Source organism: Aureobasidium melanogenum, assembly GCF_000721775.1.
Source record: "Aureobasidium melanogenum CBS 110374 unplaced genomic scaffold scaffold_3, whole genome shotgun sequence".
NCBI classification, from domain to species: domain Eukaryota; kingdom Fungi; phylum Ascomycota; class Dothideomycetes; order Dothideales; family Saccotheciaceae; genus Aureobasidium; species Aureobasidium melanogenum.
The window spans coordinates 672,384-697,949 of NW_024470055.1; the positions used below are offsets into that span (position 1 = coordinate 672,384).

The 25,566-nt window shown below is 48.6% G+C and overlaps 9 protein-coding genes across 9 annotated transcripts; 5 read left to right on the forward strand and 4 right to left on the reverse strand.

Moving 5' to 3' along the window:
* Positions 1-36: 36 nt before the first annotated feature.
* Positions 37-774, forward strand: M437DRAFT_72668 (uncharacterized protein; the record flags this gene model as incomplete). The annotated part of the gene is made up of 1 exon (XM_041025894.1): positions 37-774. The coding sequence occupies one exon, from the start codon at positions 37-39 to the stop codon at positions 772-774; it is 738 nt and encodes a 245-aa protein (XP_040882832.1).
* Positions 775-1,726: 952 nt separating this feature from the next.
* Positions 1,727-3,865, forward strand: M437DRAFT_63355 (uncharacterized protein; the record flags this gene model as incomplete). The annotated part of the gene is made up of 1 exon (XM_041024240.1): positions 1,727-3,865. One exon carries the CDS (start codon positions 1,727-1,729, stop codon positions 3,863-3,865), a length of 2,139 nt encoding a protein of 712 aa, XP_040882833.1.
* Positions 3,866-5,232: 1,367 nt separating this feature from the next.
* Positions 5,233-6,112, reverse strand: M437DRAFT_31456 (uncharacterized protein; the record flags this gene model as incomplete). Its single annotated transcript, XM_041019206.1, has 3 exons — positions 5,233-5,437; positions 5,486-5,673; positions 5,741-6,112. Coding segments are annotated over 3 exons (765 nt in total), but the record flags the coding sequence as incomplete, so codon positions are not given.
* A 2,291-nt stretch (positions 6,113-8,403) lies between these two features.
* On the reverse strand, positions 8,404-9,123 carry M437DRAFT_13893 (uncharacterized protein; the record flags this gene model as incomplete). The annotated part of the gene is made up of 1 exon (XM_041018735.1): positions 8,404-9,123. A coding segment is annotated over one exon (720 nt), but the record flags the coding sequence as incomplete, so codon positions are not given.
* A 1,621-nt stretch (positions 9,124-10,744) lies between these two features.
* M437DRAFT_72672 (GroES-like protein) lies at positions 10,745-12,084 on the reverse strand (the record flags this gene model as incomplete). The annotated part of the gene is made up of 5 exons (XM_041025895.1): positions 10,745-10,936; positions 10,985-11,042; positions 11,152-11,597; positions 11,646-11,914; positions 11,967-12,084. The coding sequence occupies 5 exons, from the start codon at positions 12,082-12,084 to the stop codon at positions 10,745-10,747; spliced, it is 1,083 nt and encodes a 360-aa protein (XP_040882836.1).
* A 1,541-nt stretch (positions 12,085-13,625) lies between these two features.
* M437DRAFT_41555 (NADPH-dependent medium chain alcohol dehydrogenase) lies at positions 13,626-14,824 on the forward strand (the record flags this gene model as incomplete). The annotated part of the gene is made up of 3 exons (XM_041020400.1): positions 13,626-13,678; positions 13,739-13,953; positions 14,007-14,824. The coding sequence occupies 3 exons, from the start codon at positions 13,626-13,628 to the stop codon at positions 14,822-14,824; spliced, it is 1,086 nt and encodes a 361-aa protein (XP_040882837.1).
* A 614-nt stretch (positions 14,825-15,438) lies between these two features.
* Positions 15,439-16,936, forward strand: M437DRAFT_63360 (aldehyde dehydrogenase; the record flags this gene model as incomplete). The annotated part of the gene is made up of 2 exons (XM_041024241.1): positions 15,439-15,455; positions 15,523-16,936. The coding sequence occupies 2 exons, from the start codon at positions 15,439-15,441 to the stop codon at positions 16,934-16,936; spliced, it is 1,431 nt and encodes a 476-aa protein (XP_040882838.1).
* Positions 16,937-17,307: 371 nt separating this feature from the next.
* On the forward strand, positions 17,308-21,629 carry M437DRAFT_41483 (P-loop containing nucleoside triphosphate hydrolase protein; the record flags this gene model as incomplete). Its single annotated transcript, XM_041020387.1, has 2 exons — positions 17,308-17,579; positions 17,651-21,629. The coding sequence occupies 2 exons, from the start codon at positions 17,308-17,310 to the stop codon at positions 21,627-21,629; spliced, it is 4,251 nt and encodes a 1,416-aa protein (XP_040882839.1).
* Positions 21,630-23,662: 2,033 nt separating this feature from the next.
* M437DRAFT_40903 (flavohemoglobin) lies at positions 23,663-24,954 on the reverse strand (the record flags this gene model as incomplete). Its single annotated transcript, XM_041020274.1, has 2 exons — positions 23,663-24,496; positions 24,556-24,954. The coding sequence occupies 2 exons, from the start codon at positions 24,952-24,954 to the stop codon at positions 23,663-23,665; spliced, it is 1,233 nt and encodes a 410-aa protein (XP_040882840.1).
* Positions 24,955-25,566: the final 612 nt, after the last annotated feature.

Genomic DNA, 25,566 nt, shown 5'->3' on the forward strand with positions numbered 1-25,566 from the left:
AAGAGATTACTTGTGGGCGATCAAAAAGCTTCAACAATGGCTATGAATATGCATGTCGCGCTTCCTCTTTACATGTACCCATCAGCAGGGACATGGCAACCGCTTTACGACGCTCTGAACAAAAATCCTCAAGTCACTTTCGATATCATCGTCAACCCCAACAATGGGCCTGGAGGCTCTCCTCCAGACTCCAACTACATCGCCAACATCTCTCAGTTAAATACGTACAGCAACGCCAACATGCTTGGATATGTGCACACCAGCTATGGCAATCGCTCCCTTTCAGCTATATCATCAGACATCGATACGTACCAACGCTGGTCCACATACACGAACTACAACATCTCACTTGGCGGTATCTTTGTGGACGAGTCACCTACTACCATGGACCACTATAGCTACATGGCCACCATCTACAACAAAGTCAAAAGGACAATGAAGCATGGCAATCTCGTCTGGACGAACCCAGGCGTCCCTGTTGACTCTTCCTTCTACAAGATTGCCGATATGATCAATGCTTACGAGAACACCTACGATTCTTGGATGAATGGAGGTAATTCCAGTATTCCGCAAGCACAGAGGAGCAAGAGCACGGTCATGTTGCATAGCTACCCCTCTGGCACCCACACCATGGCATCAGACGTCGATGAGCTTGTAGATGCCGGGTACTACGCAGGCTTGTTGATCGTCAATGATCAGTATTCGAGTTTTGATTCGATGTGGCCGACCTTCTGCTCCGAGGTTGGGCAGTCGAATGCAGATATGAAATGCTGAGTTCCTGGATGGACTGAATGGGGGTGGACCACAAGCAGGTCTTGTGGGTCTTCTTCTGTTTATTTGATTTGTACTACAAATCTGGTAATGCTGTTGATGTGGACGATGAGACTTGGGACAAAACAATGTTTAATTATTTAATCATCAGTGTGTATGGTATTAATTATGAATGCACAACATCCACAAAATCACTGTATAATTCACAGAATCTGCACAAGCCGCTGGGCTCTTTCCCCACTTGCGGTGCCAACTTGACTTCCTTCTCCCACACTCAAAGCTCCAGTCTTGAGTCCTTTTTCACATCATGGTCGTCGTCAACATTGGATTCCTGTTCGAACCATATCGCGTGTCAAATAATGGCGAAGGCTTGTCCTCCTGATTGAGGTTGTTTTCTTTTTTGATAATGCAATGACCCACGACGCCTTGGTGCATGGACAACGCCCATAGCATAGATCCAATCACCCAGAGAACAAGAATGCTACATCTGCACTATCTAAGATCAGTTGTCGACTTCAGCATCGTCGCACAAAAGGTGCATCGTTGCCTCCTGGCCACCCACCTACGAATCAGTCGTGGACAATTAAGCTGCGTCGACTACCACCAAATACCACCCAGGCTTCGCTCTTACCACCGCACCACCTACATGATGCAAGTGCCACAGACAACGTCTTGCGGCCGAATCAGGCATTCGTTATTCGAGGACTCTGGTCAAAAATGGCAATTTGCCACAGGGAACGGAGTCGACGCAGTGGCCTTGAGAGGGGGTTTGAGAAGCTGTAAAGTCGTTATACTTCAGCAGAGAGGGGCGACAGCATGCTCTGACCAGCAGTGTGCCAGCAAACTTCATGTACGAGCACTCACGAGAAAATGCCGGCTACGGACGCTGGAAGGAAACAAAACCGACTCCGCACCAAGACTTGGGATCTCCTAGTCCCTCAACTCGACTGCAAAGATGCTTGTCCCCATTTTCGATCGTGTCCGTCCGACATGGGCAGTGAGTGCCATCTTCCTTGGTATCTCCCACCTGTTGCATCTTGTCAATGCCCAAGTCAGCAACTCTACAGGCGGCCAGACAGTTGCAAACACAATCCTTGTCTTTGCCCGCGATCAAGCATCATCCTATTCGGCAACTTCGGGTCTCAATGGCTATGGTATTCCCTATCAGCTTCAGCTGGTGCCACAAGCTGGCATAACACTTCCGACACTCAACTCGTCTGCAACTCAAGGAAACTACGGTGGTATCATCATCCTCGGTGAGGTATCTTACGACTACGGCAACAACAACTGGGCCAGTGCTCTGACTGCCGCTCAATTTCAAGCGCTTTACGCTTACCAGACGAGCTTTGGTGTGAGAATGGTCCGTATTGATGTTTATCCTGGGCCTATGTTTGATGTTGTGCCTACTATTGCCGGTGCTGGGTGCTGTGGATCTGGTGTTGAGCAACTTCTGAGTTTCACCAACACAAGTGCCTTTCCCACTGCCAATCTCGTCCAAGGTGCCACCATTAGCACTCAAGGCATATGGCACTACCCAGCAACCATCACCAACCCAAACACAACTTGGGAGATTGCAGGTCTTGCACCCAGCTCTGATGGGACCTTCACCAACTCCAGCTCAGCAGCCGTGATTCACCGGGACGGAACACGTCTAGAGATGGTCTGGTTCTCAAGTTGGGCCACAAATTGGGCTTTGACTTCGAACTATCTCCAACACGCTTACATTGCCTGGCTCACACGTGGTTTGACTGTGGGATATCGTCGCATACACCTGAGCACCCAAGTCGACGATGTGATGTTGAACACGGCTCTTTACCAGCCTTCAAATGCGTTATTCAGACTGAGAGCAGCAGACCTCCAGGGACTCGCAAACTGGATGCCTCAGCTCAATTCAAGACTTCCTGCTGGTTCAAACTACTTCATGGAGCTCGGCCACAATGGAAATGGAAACATTGTTGCTGGTATCACGTTCGAAAACTCAACAGTCTGTCAGCCTGATCCTGCCATTATCTACACTGGGCCCATGGACTCAACTCCACTCGAGTTTCAGAAGCCACTCGGTACTGGTGTTGATATATGGCCTGCCACACCTACAACGTATCGTTGGACCAAGGATTGTTCTTTGATCGACCCCTTGTACAAGTGGTTGTCTGACCCACAAAACCTAAATGCCTTCGCACATGTCTCTCATACTTTCACTCATGAATCTCTGAACAATGCGACTTTCAATGATACTTACAAAGAGATCACCTTCAACCAGGCGTGGTTCAATGTTACAGGAATCAACCAAGCCGCGAGGTGGTCACCTAATGGGCTCATTCCTCCTGCTATTACTGGAATGCATAATGGCGATGCAATCAGAGCGTGGATGACAAATGGCATAACATCTGCGGTCGGTGATAACACTCGAGCTGTACTGATGAACCAAGTAAACGAGTTTTGGCCATTGATCAGTACAGTCGCCAGTAATGGTTACGCTGGACTCGAAATTATTCCGCGTTGGGCAACAACAATTTTCTTCAACTGCGACCTTCCTGATTGCACTACAGCAGAATGGGTTAATACTTCTGGAGGTAAGGGTGGTTTTACCCAACTTCTCGCCGATGCGCGCACCACCAACGTCCGCCATCTGATGGGTCTTCACCACGATCCTTTCATGTTCCATCAATCCAACCTCCGTAATGCAGATGTCAACACTACCACTATCGGTTCTATCACTGGACAGTTTTCGCTCATTCAGATCTGGGTCGAAGTCGTGACTCAAGAGATGGCACGCTTGACTAACTGGCCCATCATTTCCCTCAAACACGATGATATAGCTGTCGATTTTACCAACCGCATGACTCGCGACAACTGCAATCCCAATCTGACTTATCAATACGCTCCTGATGGCAAGACTATCCTGTCTGTCACTATTACCGCTAATGGGAACACTTGTGCCGCTCCCATTCCTGTGACTCTTCCGGTCGGCGCTACAAGCAACTCTCCTGGTCTTGTCAGGGAGACAATCGGATCTGAGCCTTTGGTCATCTGGGTGCCACTGACTGGAAATCCTGTTACGTTGCAATTGTCGTCGCCAGTGTCAGTCGCTTAGGGCGTCTGGAGAAAAGAGAACGGGCTCCTTTTGAATGCGTGCTATGTATGAGAGAAAGGCGGAGAGAACGTGTAATGTATTGTCTAAAAATTTGATCTAGTTGAGAAAATGTAGCAGATAGTTGTTCTGCAACCGAAAGAGCAGTGTTTGAGAGAAACGTGCCATCATCCGAGTTCATATTGTGAGGTTCTCATTCGGCAAGGAGTTGCGATCGCCAGGCTTCTGCTTTAAGGATCTGGTCAAGGATTGCGACTTCCTCCACTGTCCCTTCTCTGTTGGAAGAGAGGTAACCGTGACTGCTCAGCCGCCTTGTCCATCGCTCATGCCACTGGTGAAGCTTTCACTGTCCCTGCCGATCTGATCGAGGCTGGGTATCTGTGGGGACGTGGTGTGATGCATCAAAGCAGGCTCAGCAGATAAGCTTCTACTCGATCTCTTGGACTCCACCTCTTAAGTACCGCTTCTTGAACTCCACTTCTCGAACACCAAAGGACGGCACCTGTTTTCCATAATAGGACGAAGGTTCAGCAGTACAGGAGAAGAAAGCACGCTTAGTGATTTAGAATTTGTTCACATCAGGTGAGTCGAACGAATTTGTTCTGGAGACATGACTAGTCAACTGTAAACGTTTACTAGACAGGCGACCACAGACTTTTGACAAAGAGGGATGAGACATACAGAAGCCTGGATGAAGGAGATCAGCAGATCTTACGGCAAAGCGGCTAGAGATATAGTTTCCATAGAGCCAGTCTTGAAGGCTCCTTCTGGAGTTTGTGAACAACGGGCATAAAGGTCTCGCAAATGCGGTCCAAGTCTGAGTCGTATTGAACACGAGATCTGACACGACTGTCTTGTTAGAGCAGTCTAACAGAGGGTAGCCTGGAAAGTTGATGTGCTGTTGGGAGTGGACGTCACAGCATTGACTGTTTTTCATCATGCTGATTAGTGACTGGTCAGGACGAGAGGCAGGGTCTTCAGCAACGCATGCTACGCGCTATACCACAAACCGCCTCCAGAAAGAATTTGTTCTTCGTCTAGGTGATTGAAGCAAGAAATACTGGCAATTGTCATACAGAGACATGTACTCTCCTAAAAATGACGGCCTTTGCTTTGCACTTGATAGGTTGACAGCTTCGCCCCTTGTTTATCTCCTGCTCTGAACTTGTGAGCCAGGCGAGGCGGATGTTCTGCTTGCAGTGATTGAATCGCGAGACAGCGTATACGAGAATCTCGAGAGGTGTGGTTAAATCTGAAATGTTGATACACTATGCTATCTACAACCATTGCATATCTCGAGTTGGCGACTATCTTACACTTCATCACATGGCTTCGATGATACCGCTTCTCTGATTCTATCCGTACGTGGCAGTGTTAAACACGGTTCCGTCACATAATTCAACCCATCCACCCAAGTCCTTGCCTTTGATAATCTCCGAGTACCCAACGTTTCCATTGGTTTTGCAGCTTCTTGCCAATGCTTGCGAAGACACATAACCCGGAGCTCCAAGCGGGTATTCGATCTGGAAAACTGGTTTGCCGGCTGCGATGAAGTTTTGGTAGATGCTGCACTCGCTGTTGTTGATGCCTGGTGGAAGATGTCAGTAACACGCTTTGAGAAACCAGGAAGGAATGGAGAAAGACTTGCAAGATTCTATAATGGCAAATTCGACCAGGCAGGTAGCGTTTTTGGCGATCGTGCCGGCGTTCTTGAGACCGGTAGCCATGTTATAGGATGCAGCGGTCAAAGAGAGAAAGGTGAGGTAGTCGAGAGCCGTGCTTGGGGTAAGAGGGAAGCCAGTGTTTGTCTCCTGTAACATCCGATTAGTACTGTAGTCATAGTTCAATGATTGGTCGCGCCGGAGGTGACAAACTCACAAAGCCGTCTATGTTGTCTGGATCAACAGCATCGCAACCTTTTTCCGCTGCCAATTTGATCCTGTTTGCCATGATATCCCGTACGCTTTTGCTTTGGGTATTTAGCCATCTCTCACCCGGCCAGCCATTGAGATTAGTTCCAATATCTTGGGGTGCGAACAACCCAGCGTCTGGTCTGTAGGTTTCCCAACTGCCAGCTGAAAAGTAGCAGATGACCTTAATGCCTTGAGAGTGCATCTGCTGGATAGTCAAAGCAGTATTGCCATACATGTCAATATCATAGACCGAAAGAGCAGGCGATAGAGCATTTGTAGCGTCAACGGGCTTACTCAGTACAATCTGCCAAGATGCCCCGGGAGGAGGTTGCCAAATTGGTGTGGTGTTGGTGAGCAAATCTCCTAACGCGCCCAGGAGCCCACCCTGACATGCTGGCCCTTGTGACGAAGTAGCAACAGCTGCTGCTGCCACAGTTGAAGATTGCTTGGGAGCTTCTCCAGCATTCGTAAGCCCGACACCAAGCCCTACACCGAGGGTGATGCCGAGAAGAGCGATGGTGCCTGCCACGGCGGCGAGTGTGCGGTATCTGTGACGGCGGAAACAAGATATTTTGCGCTTTGGTGCTTTTTCGTCGTTGCAGAGAGGAGATGAGGATGATGTCTTGTGAACCTCTTCCATGTGCCTCTGGAAGAAACCCCAGAAACTGTGATGTACGAATGACGGTTAACGACTGGGAAGATACGAACGTGGTTGAAATATAACAGAGTTGATGATGATATGAGTATGACACTAAGACAGATACTTCAAAAGAAACGAGAGTCGACGTTGTTGTACTCTTATTATAGCCTCCACGGCTACTCATGATCTTCAAACTTACAGTGTCTAGGCCCTGAGGTTGTTTTGACAGATTCGTTGAAGTCGGCACTTACAGACCTCATTTTGTTCCTGCTTGAGGAGAAGCTCCTCGCGATTTGTCAACCACGATCTTGAGCAGTCGATCCTAAATCAGGGCGTCCGAATGGCAGAGTGTTTTGGTCTTCACACAAAACCTGCTTGTTCACACCGATGATATACGGATGTCCTACCCACTGGACGTACAACTTCTTCGAAGTTCCTACAAGAGTGGCATGGAATCCTCTCAACCGCAACATCGATTGGTCATAGAGTGTATCTGAGTGCCAGAGTGATCCTGGTCGGCGTTGAGGCGATCTCACGATGGTCAGGTAATGGTGAATTTCTCGATATCAAAATGCTCAAGTTCTGCCACTTACCGACTGGCGCTCTGGCCGAGTGGTTAAGGCGTTTGACTCGAACTAGGTTCCGATATCAAATCCTTTCGGGGGCGTGTGTTCGAATCACACGGGCGTCGACATACTTTTGCTCCATAGAGGCATTCAAGAGTGTTTTTTTTTTGCTTCGAAAGATGCAGAAAAGAAAGTGTAGTTCGAAGTTTTGCAAGAAGTCTAGAAATTCGTGTGGGCTCGGCGCTGTCAGCGGGGCGGAGCGGATACCGCTGATAATGTTTATTGGCGCTCACTGACGACAATACACTTATCTTGCTTCAAGCAGATACCTTGCTTTCGAAAGTCGTAGGGACTCGATCTTCCATCATTGGCAAGTCTGTCACGAGGTCTCCAAGGTGTTCTACCAAGATTATCCGGGTTTGCTGCAAGTGGGTCTCCGAAGCAGGGTCGTACCCTGTACAATGGTTTCCACATCTGAATTCCAATTTACTCTCTCAATGGTGCTTCAAATGCTCGCAGACAATGTACAAGTCTTTCTATAGGTCCAAAACTACTACATAGTGGCAGGATGAGAGGTCTTGCATCTTTGTGGCTGAGTAATATGCAGTTGTTGGTTGAGAAAGCGTCGATGCTGAGAATTATTGCGTATACCACACACGTTTCTGTTCTCTTTCGTTCCAACATTGTTCCAGCAAATTCTGGGGACAATTTTCTTCTAACAGGTGTTAACAGCTTTATGACGGTGTAAGGCCATACTTTGATGATACATTGGTTGGAAGAATACCAAACTACACCAGTAACGACAGTTCCAAGGATTTGTCCATAATCTCGGCCTCGAACATCATGAGTAGATGGCGGCAATCATACAAATACCCCATGAGTACATGTTGCTTGTCAGGAGCAGATAGGGCAAAGTATTGATTTTGAAGATGTTTTTGATTAGGTATAATTAAAGGGTATCTGATAATCGTAACAACACACAGAATGGCAACCCCTCTCCAATCAGTGTGTAAGAACAAAAGAGAGAAAAAACAAACGCCAGTTCATCCTTCATGATAATAGTACAGCCGCCGTAATTCGCCAATGCCCATCGTGATAAACATTAAGGCATTCACGTGCAAGTCGGTGGAAGTTTTGTAGGGTATCGAGGTAAGAGTACAAGATGATGAGCAACTAGCGAGTCGCTTAGAAGTCACGAGAGGTAGCAACACCGGGGGCGGTGTAGTAACCACCGTGAACACTGGGGATGGCACCAGCGGGAATGTCGGAGGTGTTGTTGGCAGGGATAGTGCCAACGTTACGCTCACTGCCGTAAGAACGAGGAACAGTGGTGGTGGCAGGGATGGTGCTCTCGTGAGGGTTGTAACCGACATGAGGAGCATGGCCATCGTGGGTAAGTCCCTCCTTCTGGATAACAGTGGGGTTGGGACCGACAGCAGTGTTACCAGAGTAGGCAGTGTCGTGAGAAGGACGAACAGTCTGGCCAGCGACGGGGGCGGCGGGAACGACACCCTTCTCGACGTAATCCTCAGCAGGAACATTTCTAGGCTTTCTGACGAAGAGACCGCGGGCGGGAGCGCTGCCAGAAGTGTAGTCGTTGGAGGGGCTGGGACCGTATCTCTTCTCCTTCTTGTGGTGGCGCATAAGAGCGAGCTGCATCAGAGCGGTGAACAGGAAGAAAACAGCTCCGGCAATGGAAAGAGAAAAGACAGCCTTGTTGAGCTTGCAAGCAGTGCCGAGGTGAGGAGCGAAGTGGTGGCTGCCCTGAGTGTAGGCGATTGCGTTGTTGGCAGGGCCGTTACCAAGAGGAGTTCTGACATAGTTCTTGCAGCTGTTGGAGCCCTCGCGGGTCAAGACAGCAATAGCAATCATGCTACCCATGCAGAGAAGGTCGATGATCAGACCAAGGATGGAAAGGAAGGCGATACCGGCCAAGCAGCAGGTCAAAAGAACGGTGCAGATAGTGTACAGTGTCATGACACCAGAGAGACCTTCAACGGCCTTCCATCTTGTGGGGATGTCGAGGTTGTGGTCTGCAAGGACGGCAAGGAAGTAACTGAAGATGCCGACGATGGCACCAGCGCAGCAGAAACAGAGGAAATAGAGAGCGGTCTGCAACAGACGGAGGGCGCCTCCCTTGAAGATACCCATGACGATTGGAGGATCAACTTTGATAGAAGAGCTTGGAAGGGATAATCCTCAGGAGTCAGAGGATATTAGGAGGTAGTAGATTAATAGTGGTGGTTCTGGAAGTTCGTCGCTTGTTAATGATTCGTGCCAACGAGGGCAGGAAGCTCTTAATATGTGCTTTCCCCCAGCATGAGCCGGCGAACGTCAAAACCTGCAACACCACGTAGGGCATCACGGAAAGCACAAGAGCAACAGACGTCACTTCCAGTTGTGAATCGTCATCGCGGTTGCAAAGGGACGGTTTGTGGCTGTCAATAAAGTTTAGCGTGCAGCGGCAGAGACCCTGCGAATCAGAGAAATTACTTCATAATTATGCCTTCCGCGTGCCTTTTGCGTGTCATTGAATGCATCGAAAACAAGGAACAATTGCAACGGCATTGCTGCCATCATGAAAAGATCATGGTCCTACTCTTGTCTCACCGCGTGAGTAGCGAGGACAGTAATAATGGGATTTCTCTTGCCGAAGTATAGGAACGATTAGCGACAGGGATGCTTGAGCACAGTCGAATTTCGATTTGGAAAGCCACACGTCAAGCCACACGTAAATCTGGGGATCATATCGTGTCTCCCGACTCGTCCTCCCTGCACCACCGATAGAAATTTGTACACCGTCAGTAAACTTGCAAATCTCAATCAAAGCTACGTTCGGCATACCAAGAGTCAGTGCTCAGGATTCAGTTCGACCATATGCAGCAACCGGTTTGGGGCCTCTAACAGACAAAACTTCCTTGTGTTTACAACATAGTTTAACACCAAAGCTTCAAGCCACGTTACGTCGATGAACAAAGAGGAGCATGGATTGAGCAGTATTCAACTCCTACAACCGAGAACGATGTGGTTGTTGCGAAAATTCCTAGCAACATGCCGTCCTTTCAATGCTTGACCAATGTTTGTTGACGAGTCGTTCTTGTAATCTCATCTCACTCAAATCACATGCATAAGGGAACCCGTTCGTTAAGCAGGTACTTTGTACATCAATCAAAACAGGGAGCTCTCATTTTACAATCCTTGCTCATCGTTATGCAGCCTTACAAGCCATTCGCGGCAGTGGCTGCAACCCCTTGAGATTCCTCGGAGCGATCAAAAGGTCTTCGAGTACGACCTGCACAGCTGCTTAGGGATAAATGGTATTACGCCGTGAACAATCATGATTGGCTTCGATAGCTGTCTCTTCGCGTGGATCGGGTCTTCGGCTTGTGGTCATGACCCCAGGAACTTGCTTCTTTTCCGGACGGGATGACCGCAGATCATCCGAATCGATCCGTCTGGCCATACACGTCCCCATCTCCACATACGCACGCACTCACCGCACCCTTTGAGGTCAAGAAGACGCGCATGAGACTCACTTGTGGATGGAATACCCGAGAAAACGTGACGTTAATTCGATTGAAAGCTCGGGATACCCCTCGATGATGTTATCCAAATCCACCATCAGAGCGCTCAGAGCCTCATGACTACATGTACAGAGCCAATATCCATGCAATTACTTGGAGACAAGAATACCAACCTTCTCCTTGTCGGCTGTACCATCGCGATCGTATGAACATCCAGGAAGCCAGCTTGCTAGCGGTGCTTACTCGACATCATTTGATTTGATCAAAACCTTGACATGGTTGTCTTTGTCTTTCAGCAAGGTCAAGAAACCTTCCTCGATTACGTCTTTGAGCTCGACCTTTTTCGTGATCATCTTTTCTGGCTTCATCCTGCCAGAGCTGATCGCCTGGAGGACTTCATCGAAATCTCCGAGGACATATGTTGCAACGCCCTACCACTTATTAGTAGTGTCGCTGTACAACACATCGAACTTACTAACCTTGTACGTTCTCTCTCGGAAGACAAATTGGTTTGGAATGATTCTCGCATCTTTCTCCCTACAGTACACGGTTAGTAAGAGCCTAAAATTGTACATTGTATTGATCAAGAGTCCGTCTCGCAATCACGAGATTGAGCGGTCAAGTAATCCCAGGTTGTGACACTAACCAGATGGCAATGTTGACCAAAGTGCCTCGAGCCCTCATTGCGAGCACCGCCGAGTCGAGTCCAGCCTGAACGCCTGCCGCGTCGAATACGCAGTCCACACCTCGAACACCACCGCAGATCTCTTTGCATCGCTCCGGAATGTCATCTTTCGTTGGATCCAAGATAAAATCTGCGCCAAACTCCTCTGCAAAAGCTTTGCGTTTGGTAGAGACTTCTGAAACGATAATGGTACCATCGCCGTGCGCTCGAAGAGCTTGGATAACAGAAAGACCGATTGGGCCTCCACCAAGAATCAAGGCGAATTGACCTTTCTTGAAGTCTTTGACTGGGGACATGTTGACTGCGTGCCATGCAACGGCTAATGGCTCAACAAGCGCGGCTAACTCCAAGGACACGTTGTCAGGTACAGGAACTACACAATACTCTGGAACTACAATGTGTTCCGCCTAGGTCAAATGTCAGCAAGAGTCGTGGTTAGAATATGGTATACCTACCAAACCTCCTCCCCAGCCTGAGAGCCCGACGAATCCATTCTTGTCGCAGCAATTGGGAATGCCATCCTGACAGGATCCACATTGTCCGCAATATATGATTGGCTGTACGACAACTCTTTGTCCGATTGTATACTTGTCTGATACACCTTGTCCGAGCTCTTCAATGATGCCGCTAAATTCGTGACCAATCGTCAAAGGCACAGTCTCGTTGGTGATAGGATGAGGAGTAGTCGGACATAATGAAGGACCACCCATATATTCGTGAAGATCTGAAGTTCCAATGTCAGTCTTCAGCTACAATGTAGGTGTTGCTTGACTGACCAGTGCCGCAAATTCCACACCAAGCTGGTTTGATCATGATCTGACCATTTCCACACTGAGGGCTCTGGATATCTTCCAAGCGGAGGTCTTCTTTACCATGAATACGCAGCGCCTTCATTGTGCTAGTCTTAGAATGTCCCTGCATGACAGCAGAGTCCACTTTACTCAAAGTTGTAGACATGGCTAGATGAAATGTTGGTGATTGCAAAGTCAATCTCGAGAAGCTGTTGTGGTAGAAATGACGATCCTGCTGGATATATGTGTTTACGAGTAACTCGCTCGTGTGACTTACTGCTTTAGTGCTGTTCTACAAGATGGGTTTCCATCTCTGGACATCCGAGATGTCTCTCAAGGACGACCCCTCAGTTCCCCGCACTTGCAGATCCGGGGCATTGCATATCACATTGTTGATGGAACATCATGAGATGTTCATCAGATGCTGTTCCTCTACTGTTGAAATGTTTTCATCTGGATTGCGAAGATGACCGAGCAACGTCTTGATGCTCGATTAATTTTGATGTAGTAGTTCGCGGAAACAATTTCTCCATGAGTAGGTCGAAGACAGCTAGGGTCTTCCCCTCTAGCGCCGCCACTGCTAAGCTACGGCTCAATGCCTCAAGCTGAGTCTGCTGGGGCCCGTACGGCTAGAGATCGTTCTGGAAGTCGACAATCGAATCAGCAGGTCAGGATGTTCTTGGCTGTACTTCGGATTGCCTATCTGGATGACCAAAGGAACGAGAATTCGACAGGCACTGCCCTTGGCATCGCTTTATCGAAAAAGCGTGTTTGGTGCCTATACAGCAGATGCGAGTTCTTGCATGCATGCTATGTCGAGCTTTGTTGTTTTCATGTTTGGTCAAAGTTTGCATCGATGCAGAAGTTTGTTGTCGAGATGTGGTATGAAACTCATGTCTGAGCATGTGGGGTGAGCTGAAGCTCGCTGCGCAAGACGGAACGTGCTTCTTCAGCTACGCAGAGCCCCTCCAAGCTCCTCTGATTATTTCTTCAGCAATTCTTGGCTGTTCTCAAGAGATAACTAGAGGAAGAGAAGGATTCGGCCTTGGCGACTACTACGATGTCGTTCAGCAACCATGATCGGCCTTCCTCCCGGTGGTATGGCGGCTCATCTGTTTCTGGGTCCAGCCGATCGAAGATTCGCAGCCGCATCTCCATTTTTTAGATGCCCCTCGTTACATCATTCTGTCATTGGTGGACTAAATCAGGCAAAATGAGTGCCCCTCCAATTCTTCCGCCACTGACCCCAAGCCAGGATGGAGCTGTTGATCGCCTTGAGCTCACAAGAGACTCAAAGGACAAGCTGCTAGACAGCGCTTCATGAATTGTTTAGCATAGGTAGATAGCTAAGGAAGAAGGGAGCTTCTACGACCCAAGCATGAGATCTGGAGATGAGACATTCTACTTGTTGTCAACCAAAGTTTCCGCGGTGACAGAAACGGCTTGATCAATTACGTCGAGTGTGCTTGTAGCTGCTGGATGAGATCACCCGCGTGCAATTGCTTGGGAGAATGCTCCTTTGCAGCCCCAATATTTTGCCGCCTACAAAAGAGTTTCGAGCTGCACCTCCTCACTTTGTTCTCGCTCACAACTTACTCTACACTTCTTCTTTCTAAACCTTCAATCAATTCACATATCGCAACCATGGGTTACCCCGAGACTGCTGAGGGCTTCATGATCCACGACCACAAGAAGTGGTGAGTACATGACAATGATTATGCAACAGTGACAGGGTGCTGACTGCCGACTTCCTCCAGGTCCGACTTCAAGAAGGGCGAGTTCAAGCTCAAGAAGTTCGAGGAGCACGATGTCGACATTGCCATTGAGGCTTGCGGTGTCTGCGCTTCCGACCTTCACACCATCACTGGAGGCTGGGGTGACGCTCCTCTCCCTCTTTGCGTTGGCCACGAGGTCATTGGCAAGGTTGTCAAGGTTGGCGACAAGGTCACCAACTGCAAGGTCGGAGACAGAGGTTCGTGCAACTCTTTGATGGTTACGGAGACTCCTTTCTAACACTCTATTTAGTTGGTGTTGGTGCTCAGATCGGCGCCGACTTGACCTGTGACAACTGCAAGGCCGACCAGGAGAACTACTGCCCCAACTCCATTGACACCTACGGTGCACCCTACCCCGACGGCACCATCTCGCAAGGTGGTTATGCCTCGCACATTCGTGCCAACGACTACTTCGTCTTCAAGATCCCCGACAACCTCGAGACTTCGATCGCCGCTCCTATGCTCTGCGCTGGTCTGACTGTCTACTCTCCCCTTGTCCGTATGGGTGCTGGCCCCGGCAAGAAGGTTGGTATTATCGGTATTGGTGGTCTTGGTCACTTCGCTCTTTTGTGGGCCAAGGCTCTTGGTGCTGAGGTCTACGCCATCTCTCACTCCCCCAGCAAGAAGGAGGATGCCTTGAAGATGGGTGCCAAGGAGTTCATCTGCACCAAGGAGAAGGGCTGGAACGAGCCTTACAAGTTCGCTTTCGACTTCGTCATCAACACCGCCGACGCCATGGACCAATTCAACCTCGACGACTACTTCAGCATCCTCAAGGTTTGGGGCAAGTTCCACATGGTTGGCTTCGGTGACAAGCCCATCCCCACCCTTATGGCCCAGCAGTTCGCTGGCAATGGCTGCATGATCGGTGCCTCGCACATTGGTAACCGCCCCGAGATGGAGGCCATGTTCGAGCTCGCCTCGAAGCAGAACATCAAGTCGTGGGTCGAGACTGTCGACATCAGCGAAGAGGGTTGCAAGAGTGCCCTTGAGCGTCTGTCAAAGAACGACATCAAGTACCGCTTCACCCTTGTCAACTACGACAAGGCCTTTGGCAAGCGCTCTTAGATGTGCTTCTCGACACGCTTGGATGACCTAATATTGTAATACACACGACTTTGATGATTGCTTGGCTGGCCAAGGTACCATTTTGGAACAGCTAGATTGCTTTCTCTAGCAGATATAGCATTGAAATGAATTCTTGAAAAAGTTTTGATTGATCGATTTTCGTTGTCCCCAGGTTTGATGAGGATAGACTCATTTGATTGCCCATGTGAATCCATGCCAAGGCTGCATATCGTTGCTCATTTGAAAGGCGGGCGCATGTCAGCCGGGCGCGACGGACCTATCAGATTCTGTGACAGGTTTCACAGCAAACTTTAACTCTCTGTTGCAACTGCCGGTCTGAGGGGTCGTGATGATGATTTCTACACTCATATGTTATGCCCTTGCGGCATGTCTTGTAGAGAGAGACGGTAAGTGAGCTAGAAGGAGCCCCAGATTGCCGAAAGCACAAACCGACGCGCCCCCACATCAAAGACCCGCTTCTCTTGCCGCTACAATTGTCATGCGAGACCCCGACCATGGGTTGATCAATTAATTGATAATCGAGGCCACCCTCGACTTGTTCACAAGTGCTTGCTGCTGATTCCTTGCGTCGCATACTCACATACAGCACAACAATGGCAGACTACACAGTGTAGGTACTTGTCCAAACCACGTCACAAGATTTTTGTCTACGAACATGACTAATCCAAACCTTACAGTCCTCTCTGGCTCGACGGCAAGGAAGTCGTTACCAGCAATACTTTCGACGTCAATTCGCCCAAGACCGACAAGAAGCTCTGGAGCTGCGCTGCCGCTTCCGTCGAAGATGCTCAGAAAGCCGTAGGCTCGTGCCAACGCGCCTGGAAATCATGGAAGAAGATGAAGAGTACCGAGATTCGTAAGATCCTCTTGAAGGCAGCAGACATCATGGAGAGTCGTCTGGACGAGCTGGCCAGCTACCAAATGGAAGAGACGGGTGCTCCTGAATTCATTGTCAAGAGCTTCAACTTGCCCACAACCGTCGAGATGTTCAGAGACGTTGCTGGTCGCATTGGTAGCATTGTCGGCATGATCCCCCAGACTCAAGATGGTGGTGCTCTGGTCTTCAAGGAGCCTTACGGTGTCATTCTGGGTATTGCGCCCTGGAACGCACCTTACATTCTCGGCTTGAGAGCTGTCATCTACGCCCTGGCCACTGGCAACACCTGTATCCTCAAGGGAAGCGAGCTCTCTCCTCGCTCCTTCTGGGCTATTGGAAGTGTCTTCCACGAGGCTGGTCTGCCCGCTGGTTGTCTCAATGTCTTGTACCACCGTACTCAAGACGCTCCTGCTGTCACCAACACTCTCATCGAAGCTCCTGAAATCAAGAAGGTCAACTTCACTGGTAGCACCGCTGTTGGCGCTCTCATCGCCGCTAAGTGCGGTCAAAACCTCAAGCCCTGTCTCATGGAGCTCGGTGGTAAGGCATCGGCTCTTGTCCTCGACGACGCAGAGATCGAGAATGCTGCCTTCCAATGTGCTCTCGGTGCTTTCGTCCACGCTGGCCAGATCTGCATGTCCACCGAGCGTATTGTTGTCCACAAGTCTATCCTGGAACCTTTCTCAGAAGCTCTCAAGGGTGCCATCGCAAAGATCTACCCCGACTCTGGTGAAGCCCCTGTTCTGGTTGCTAAGCCAGCCGTCGAGAAGAACCAGAAGCTTGTCAAGGATGCTGTCGAGAAGGGTGCCAAGCTCCTCTACGGAGACATCAACTCAAAGGAGAAGAACCCACACCATCTTCGCCCATTCGTCGTGCAAGATGTTACAAAGGAAATGGATCTCTACTACACCGAGTCTTTCGGTCCTTCGGTATCGCTTCTCACCGTCGAATCCGATGAGGAAGCCGTAGACTATGCCAACGACACCGAGTACGGTCTCTCTGGTGCCATCTTCACCAAAGACCTGCAAAGAGGTATCAGACTCGCCAGACAAATTGACAGCGGCGCCGTGCACATCAACCAAATGTCTGTGCACGATGAAGCAGGTCTGCCTCACGGTGGTGTCAAGAAGTCTGGATGGGGACGTTTCAACCATGAGAATGGTCTTAACGAGTTCTTGAAGCTCAAGACTGTTACTTTTGCTGGTGAATGGTGAGGTCGGCATGTTGTTGATGAAATCGTTTAGATACCATGATGCTGTTTATTGTTGTATATATACCAAAACTCGCACATTTAGCACTTTACAATTGTTGTTGTTCACTTGACAAAATTCGATTTCTACATGTTCGAGATTGTGAAAAGACGTGTTGCATAACTGGTGAGACGTTATCATAAAAATCCACAATTTTATGCAAAACGTCTATCTCTCTGCGCAGGTCAAAGCTCACTCTCATTCACATTACCGCAACACCTTGCAGGCTGCGGCACGCAACAGCTGGTCTGTGACGTGTCAGCGCCAACATGTATTTATTTCGAGCGCTCTCTGCTGGCATTCAACAGCTAGCTGGTAGTCTGAATGAACCAACGATGTCAGACTCGTCTTCACCATCACCCTCGCTGGCGGAAAGCATAAACGATGCTAAGCGTGTTGAGAACGATGTCTTGACAGAATCACCGAGAGAAGATGAGCTTTTGGACGATGTACCAGAGTCTGAAAAAGACACTGTTCTTGTCAGATCACTTGATACTGACGACAACGAAGTGTTTAAGCTACGAGCCTACCAGGATGAGATGCTGGCAGAGAGTTTGAAACGAAACACCATCATTGTGCTAAACACCGGAGCTGGTAAAACACACATGTAAGTCCAGTCACGCAAACACACCTAAAACTACATCGAGAAGAGTTGACAAGGGCCACTCCGCCCCCTAGAGCCCTTGCCAGAGCAAGAGCGGAATTGGAAATGGAACAGTTAGACAAACTTGTCTGGTTTCTTGCACCTACAGTCGCTCTTTGTCACCAGCATTACAGATCTATCACAACAAATCTGCCAGCATACCAAACCAGACTTCTCACCAGCGAAGATGGCGTTGACAGATGGACTGATCAAACAGTTTGGGACGGCGTTCTCAAGGATATGAAAGTCATCGTCAGCACATATGGCGTTCTATACGATGCTCTCTGTCACGGATTTGTTACAATGCAAAGGCTTTCGTTGTGTGTGTTCGACGAAGCACACCATTGCACCAAAAATCATGCCTCTAACATGATCATGAAGCATTTCTATCGCCCAGCTAAAGATAATGGATATCCGGTGCCCAGAATCCTCGGTTTAAGTGCTAGTCCAGTGATGACCGCAAAAGCTGGAGGTTTAGAGATACTCGAAGCGAACATGGATAGTCATGCCATTACACCACGCTTGCACAGATCCGAATTGATGCAATATGTGCATATCCCAGAGCTCCTGAAACGGACTTTTGAGAGCAAAGAAGCTCCCAACACACCAAACTCTTTGCGAGAAGCCCTTACTACTGCCATTCACCTATACAAGATACGCGAAGATCCATACCTTGTTGAAATCATGCAGACCGGAGGACCCGATATGAAAGGTAAAGTGGATGAAGTGCTTATGTCAAGAAAGACATATTGCACAGACCAGCTGAGGGCGCTGAGAAAGCGTGCAGAGGTCATTGCTAGAGACATCAGTCCGTCCGCAGCAGAAACATATATTCAGGCTTGCCGTGACAAGTTTCTTGCAGGAGTTCAAGAAGACAATAATCTATGGATGCCAGAACTTTCAGACAAGGAGAAGAGTCATCTTGCCGAGATCCTCACGAACTTACGTGTAGATGCAGTCTCCTCAGACACGACTGTGAGTTTCAAGCTTCGACTACTCTTGGACATCTTGAAAGAGGAGTCCGGATCATCTTTTACTGGAATCATTTTTGTGGAGCAAAGAGCTGTTGTCGCCGCTCTAGCAGAGTTTCTTTCTTCCGATCCAGAGTGCTCACAGATCTTCAACATTGGCACCTTTGTTGGAGGCTCAAACTCATCCAAGAAGAAATCAAATATCGGCGACATCAACGACTTGAAAGCACAGCAACAGACTCTTGATGATTACAGGGTAGGCAAAAAGAATTTGATCATTGCAACGAGCGTACTCGAAGAAGGTATTGACATATCTTCATGCCAAACCGTGATCTGTTTCGATGCTCCTCTCAACTTGGTATCCTTCGTCCAGAGACGGGGTAGAGCACGCAAGAAGGACTCGAAGTACATCATTTTGCTGGCCGATGGCGACGACAAAGGTGAACCAGCCAAATGGCATCAACTGGAAGAACGGATGAAAGCAGCATACGAAGATGAGTACAGAAACGCTCAACTAGCTGTTCAACTAGAGCAAACACACGAAACAGAAGACAGAAAGTATAAGGTACAGAAGACCGGGGCTTTGCTCACCCTCGACAATGCGAAGTCGCATCTCAACCATTTCTGCGCCACCCTTCAGACAGCCAATCATGTCGATCATCGACCAGTCTTCGAGTGTCGAACAGACGCAGAAGATCTGATCACTGCGAAGGTCCTTCTGCCTTCTTCAGTGAGTCAAAAGTATCGAACAGCTGTCAGCGCACACAGCTGGAAGACGGAAAGAGCAGCGATGAAAGATGCAGCTTTCCAGGCTTGCGTAGCATTGCATCGTGGTGGTCTTCTTAACGACCATTTGCTCCCTCCCCACATTCAGACTCCAGACCAAGCACGCCAGAACAGACCTAGCCTCGTCAAAGTCGCAATGAGACATGATCCATGGGAACTAGGTACAACAGATCTATGGTTCAAGCATGTAGTGGAACTCAAGATAGAGGGACAGCCCAGCATTCCGATGGCGATGTTCCTGCCTGTTGAGTGCCCAAAAATTGACGACATTGCTCTCTTTTGGAGTATGCACATCACAGGTGTCGCGAACATTGGACCTGGTCAACCGTGCAAACTCAGTGAGGAGGAGGCCAACCGAAAACAGAAAGACACAGAAAGTATGCTTCTTTCCGTGTTTGCACCTGCCGACCTTGCAAGTGTAAAAGGCAGGTACGCAGCAATGTTTGAACCATTGGATCAACCTTCGGTGACTCCACTGAGTAGAAAGACTCGACCAGCAATCGAGCAACTTTCGAGGGTGCAGAATGCAACAGACGTTGGTCTCGTGCAGGTCAGCGTGCAGCAAGGACGAAGCTACGTTTTCCAAAGCATACAAGGCCAAGACCAGGAAATATTGGAAGTCACCAAATTCCCGAAGAAGCGCGACTTCCTCACACGACCTGCCGAGGAATCGAAGAAGGATCGACTTACTCGCGAAACATTCGCTATGGCTCAATGCACTATCAACGTCCTCCCAGCTAGATATTCATTCTTCGCTGCTTGCATTCCTTCCATCTTGCATAGAGTCGAGACGGCTGTTCTTGCTGCTCGTTTGCAGAATACTCTCCTCAAGCCTGTTGGCATCGAGAATCTTCAACTCATCATCGAGGCGACCACATCAGGCGCCGCTAACTTTACTGCCAGCTACGAGAGGTTAGAATATCTAGGCGACGCAGTGCTGAAGTATTGCACACACGTTCAATTGGCAGCTCAACACCCTGAATGGCCAGAAAGCTACTTAACAGCTGAGAAGGGAAGGACGAATGGCAATGCATCATTATCTCGTGCAGCTTTGAGCAGTGGCGTGGATCGATTCATCTCAACAACGAAGTTCACAGGTAATCACTGGAAGCCTCCAATACTCTGCACCGACCAGAAAGACAAGAACGACCAGACCGTCGACAGGAGTACAAAAACACTTGCAGACGTCGTGGAAGCGTTGATCGGTGCTGCTTACATGGATAAATGCCTTCAAGGAGCATTAGCTTGCATTCGCATTTTCCTGCCCAACGAGCAATGGCTAGACCATACAACATGCCTATCCTCCCTACTCTCCCAGACACCTGCTCTGTCTAACGTCCCGCCTTTCCTCGACACTGTCGAGACACTCATCGACTACAAATTCGCCAATCCATCCTTACTGCTTGAAGCACTAACCCACTCCTCCTTCTCCTCACCCGAAGCTCTCTCTTACGAAAGACTAGAGTTCTTAGGCGATGCAATACTAGACCAAATCCTGGTCCCCACCATTTTCTCCGCAACCCCAGCACTCAAGAACCACGAGATGCATAGAATGCGACAAGCACTAGCCAATGCCCACATCCTAGGAATCTGCTGTTTGGAACTGAGCCTCCCGGTATCTCGGCTAGAGCCAACAACCAACCAGACCGGAGAGGTGGGATTAGAAGAAGCAGTCCACCTCTACCATCTCCACGATTTTCTGCGTTGTGGACCTAGTATACACGTTCAGCGCAAAGCAGCTTTGGACAGATACATCCCTCTCCGTACTCAAATTCTCGAACAATTGGAACATGGACACGAGTATCCATGGCCAGACTTGCTTCGTCTCGGTCTCCACAAATCCTGCAAATGGATGTCAGATATATTGGAATCAGTCTTGGGAGCCATTTACATTGATTCCTCTGGCAACCTCTCTGCCTGCAAAGCCTTTGTCGGAAAACTCGGGTTGTTCAAGTTGTTCGATAGGTTCTTGGATGAGGGTGTACAGGTCGGGTTTCCGAGGGAAAGGCTGGGCTTGATGGCCAACCAGAAGGACGTGGAATATGTGGCTTCGAGTGATGGGAATGGAGAATGGAGTTGCAAGATTTTTGTGGGTCAGAAAGAGGTTGTGGATGTTGGAGGATGTGTTAGTAGGGAGGAGGCAAAGGTCAGGGGTGCAGCAACTGCGGTGAGAGTTCTGCAGGAGGAGATCATCAGAGGTATGGAGAGTATCGCCGTAGATGGAGGTGAGGATGAAGACATGGTGGATGCCGAGTAAAACTCACTAGCAAGCAAAGCAATTGACAGGACGAATTATAAGACCAGAATTCCTTCGTAGCATAGTTCGGAGGTTAATATGTAGAGCTGAATCTGTGATTATAGAGACCTTGTCAATAGCACAAGTCGTTGCCCAAGCGGTGCTCCACGAGATGTTTAGACTGTGTAAAAGACCATCTAATCATGCATGAGAGGGAATATCATTCATCTGCCTATGTCTGTATCTAAAAGAAACCCTTAGACCAGACATCAGTGGTCATACTATGTACTTCTGCGTCTCGAGATCGTGGATACTGGCATGACTTGCTGTCCATGTAGTTTTCGAGATGTGTTATACACGATAATACTGCATCTTCTGAAAAGACAACTTAGCCGTGACCTCTAGCGATATCTCGAGCTTAGACGCATTCGGTCAACGGCCACGACTAGCCTTCTCGTTTCGTCTATCGCTTGATGCAGAGCGACTTGTGCCATCGAGGCTTCTGTATGTTCAATGGACACAAACCTTGTTGCAACTATTTACTACTGCCAATTCAATGCATGTCTCCGTGAAGTACAGAGGTGCTAGACACTATTTTCATTATGAAAGAGGGAGACTAGCAAAAGAGATTCTAAAACCATACTTACGGATGGGTATTGTTCTTGAACAAGTACTTACCTATGGCCATCGCAGGCTGTTGAGAGTATATATCCCACCCCAAGCACTCCTTCGACATCAATCAAGCAATCAGCGCCAGTTCAACCAGTGAACTAGATCAAACAAGACCTGCCGGGGTAGCTCAATCGGTAGAGCGTGTGGCTCTTATCATCTCGATAAAGTACAACCTCAAGGTCGCGGGTTCGAGCCCCGCCTTCGGCTATTCCTAATCATCGATTGCAATTGATCTCTTTTTGCTTGTTATGGTGTGGTATATGAAGTGGTGGTTTGTTTGGTGAGGCAGAGAATTTTTTTTAAGGTTTGACGCTAGGGCAGAACGATAGGGCTGAGGCGATGCGTTGGCGGCTTGGCAATATATGGCACGTGCGTTGAGCACGTGAAGACAGGGTGATAGCTGTGACATGCAGTTTATAGGTCCAAGAGGCGAAAGCAAGGTGTTCCGAATACGTTTCTGTCGAATTGTTTTGCTGAGGATGTTGAATGAGGTTCTTTATGGACGATTCTGCAATTTCGGGCCCATAGAGCTTATCGCGGTGTTGAAATTCGATAGGTTGTGTTTTTGGTCAATGTATTCCAGGAAATGGGTGCGCAACCTTTTGTCCGCAAGCACGTAACAATTGCATGCCCAGAAAGTCACTCAATGATCATGTGTGTGTTCAGGCGGCCGTATAAGATGATAGGCTGAAGAATCCGCCAGAGTATTATGGCGTAGAGCGTCATTGATTGTGGGATGGTCGACAGACATATCTAATGGTGATGGAGGAAAGCCAGCTTCACGCTAAGCAGTGCACAACTCTGCACAAACATCCAAAGATATGCCAAATTATCCCTGCATACTGACCATTCTCAAACCACTCATTCAGTCACTACATTCTTTAATTGAACATTTGATCAATAAAAACAACAGACAAACAGACCACAGAAAAAGTCACAGCCTAGGCAGAAACGATTGTTACAAAATTGCCGCCTGTCTACTTACAATTCTCTCCTCACGACTGACTTGGAACAGCCTCTCAGAAGAGATATGATGAGGAGATGGCATGATTTGCTGTGCTCGCACATCTGGCTCCCAGCCGCCGTCGAGATAGATGCGCGAACCACGTCCGTGACCGTTGTTGAAAAGATGACTTACTCTTAGAGCGTACGATCCTTAATGCCTGTTGCGTCACAGCAGCGTGGCATCTGTACAATGAACGTATATCTGAAAGCAGGAGGTTTCGACGTTGACCTAGCTCTGGAGCCGATGGCCTGAGTCATTGTGTTACTTCCCAAACATCAACCCGCACACAAAACCATGCCGTCAATTCGCAGAGTCATATTCATACAAACCAACATCAAAGTGGATATACATAGCTTTTCAATCTCACCAAAGCCCATCACGACAAATTGCCAGTTCCGAAAATTTCCAACTTGATTCTCTTCTCATCAACTCCGAAACTCTTGAGTTTATCTCCCATATCCCGCATAAAGCCTCCAGGGCCACAGATGTAATATGTAGCTGCCTTGTCACTGATGCAAAGATCTTTTTCTTTGTCGACTTTGTCCAAGTCCATGCGGCAAGCAAAGTCATAGTCTGTGCCTTGCTTTGCATCTGCCGAGGGATGTTTGTTGAAGATGACAGAAGTGATGCCAGAGTGCTTGGACGTAGCATCCCTGATATGCGGTCCAAAAGCTTGCACATCAGATGACCTCGTCGCATGCACAAAGCTAATCCTACGATCTTTGATTTCCTGGACAAAAGTATCGAGGATAGAAACCATGGGAGTAATACCCACACCCGCAGAAATCAAGACCAGAGCTCCAGTACCTTCTTCCTTGGGATCAGCGTAGAATTCTCCGTATGGATGCGAGACTTGTAGAATATCTCCTTGTTGCTTGTCTTTGTGCAGGATATTAGAGATGTAGGCTGGGTGAGTGGTATCTCCTTCTTGAACAGAAGATTCGCGCTTTACACTGATGCGGTAGTGTTCAGAAGATGGTGCGGTGGAGAGTGAGTATTGGCGGTTTTGATCGTGGTGGAGTGATGGTACTGAGGTGGCCACACTGATGTATTGACCAGGAAGGTAAGAAGGCAAGGGCTTTCCATCTACAGGAGACAGGTAGAAGGATGTGATTTCTTCAGATTCAGGGACCTTTTTGGCAATGCGGAAGTCGCGCCAGGATGTCCAAGGAGCAGCAGATTTGTAGAGTGAGTCTTCTTGCTTGATCATCTATACCTTCTGTTAGACGCTGAGGTCAAGAGAAAAATGCAAGAGTAAGATGTACTTACTATGTTCGCCAACTGCCAGTAAGCCTGTCCCCAAGCCTCCAATAACTCAGGAGTCAATGCTGCACCAAGCACATCACCCATGGCGCGCAAAAGATATGTTCCCACGACATCGTAATGTTCAGGCTGCACATACATACTCGCATGCTTGTGGCAAATCTTCTCAACCGCTGGGGAGAGCACGCCTAGGTCATCAATATGCGATGCGTACGCATACAAGCTACCAGCCAGTGCACCAGCTTGATGTCCATTCTTCTGATTTGTTTGGTTGAAGATGCCGTTCAGTGATGGATTCTCCTTGAGAAGTAGGTCGTAAAAGTGAGAGGTGATGGTGTTACCATGTTCCTTCAAGACAGGTACAGTCGCTTTGATAAGCTTGACTTGATCTGGTGTCAACGACATGTTGCTGATGATTGCTTGTCTTATAGCCTCTGAAGCTTGGTATAAGGATAAGCCGACGTTGTTGCAGTCAAGGTGCTGATAAGAGTTGGAGAATAAAAAAAACTTAGCTGTACGCAGTATGAGGTCAACGTAGATATGACATTTTATATGTAGCAGAGCCGAAAACCACTCGGACTGGACGGACAAGAGACCGCAGCTCCCGCAACATCCCTAAACTTGCCCTGAGTACTGTATCCTTTCTGTGACTCCTGAGGGTTCCGACCAGGGCTGCGGGCAGATTGCGCGTTGGTCATCGAAAATACAAAATATCAAGCGTGACGTGCAAGGAGCTGGCTCGCATTTTTCTGATCGGTTCCTTCCCGAGAACGACACCCGAGCGTTTGCGAGAGCGAGAGCATCTCCGAGGGCAAGGGCAAGGAAGCTGCAAACACAGACAATTATCCCATTCGCATGCATTCAGTCGACATGAAGCACTCAAGCAGTTCTAAGCGCACTCAGTAATCTGTTGTTCCACATACAGTCCAGTGATGAGTGGTGGTTGGAAAAAAGATATACACTTTGCCGGTTGAGGCTTGCTCGCCAATCCAGCCGCGGAGATGCTTTGAAAAGGCC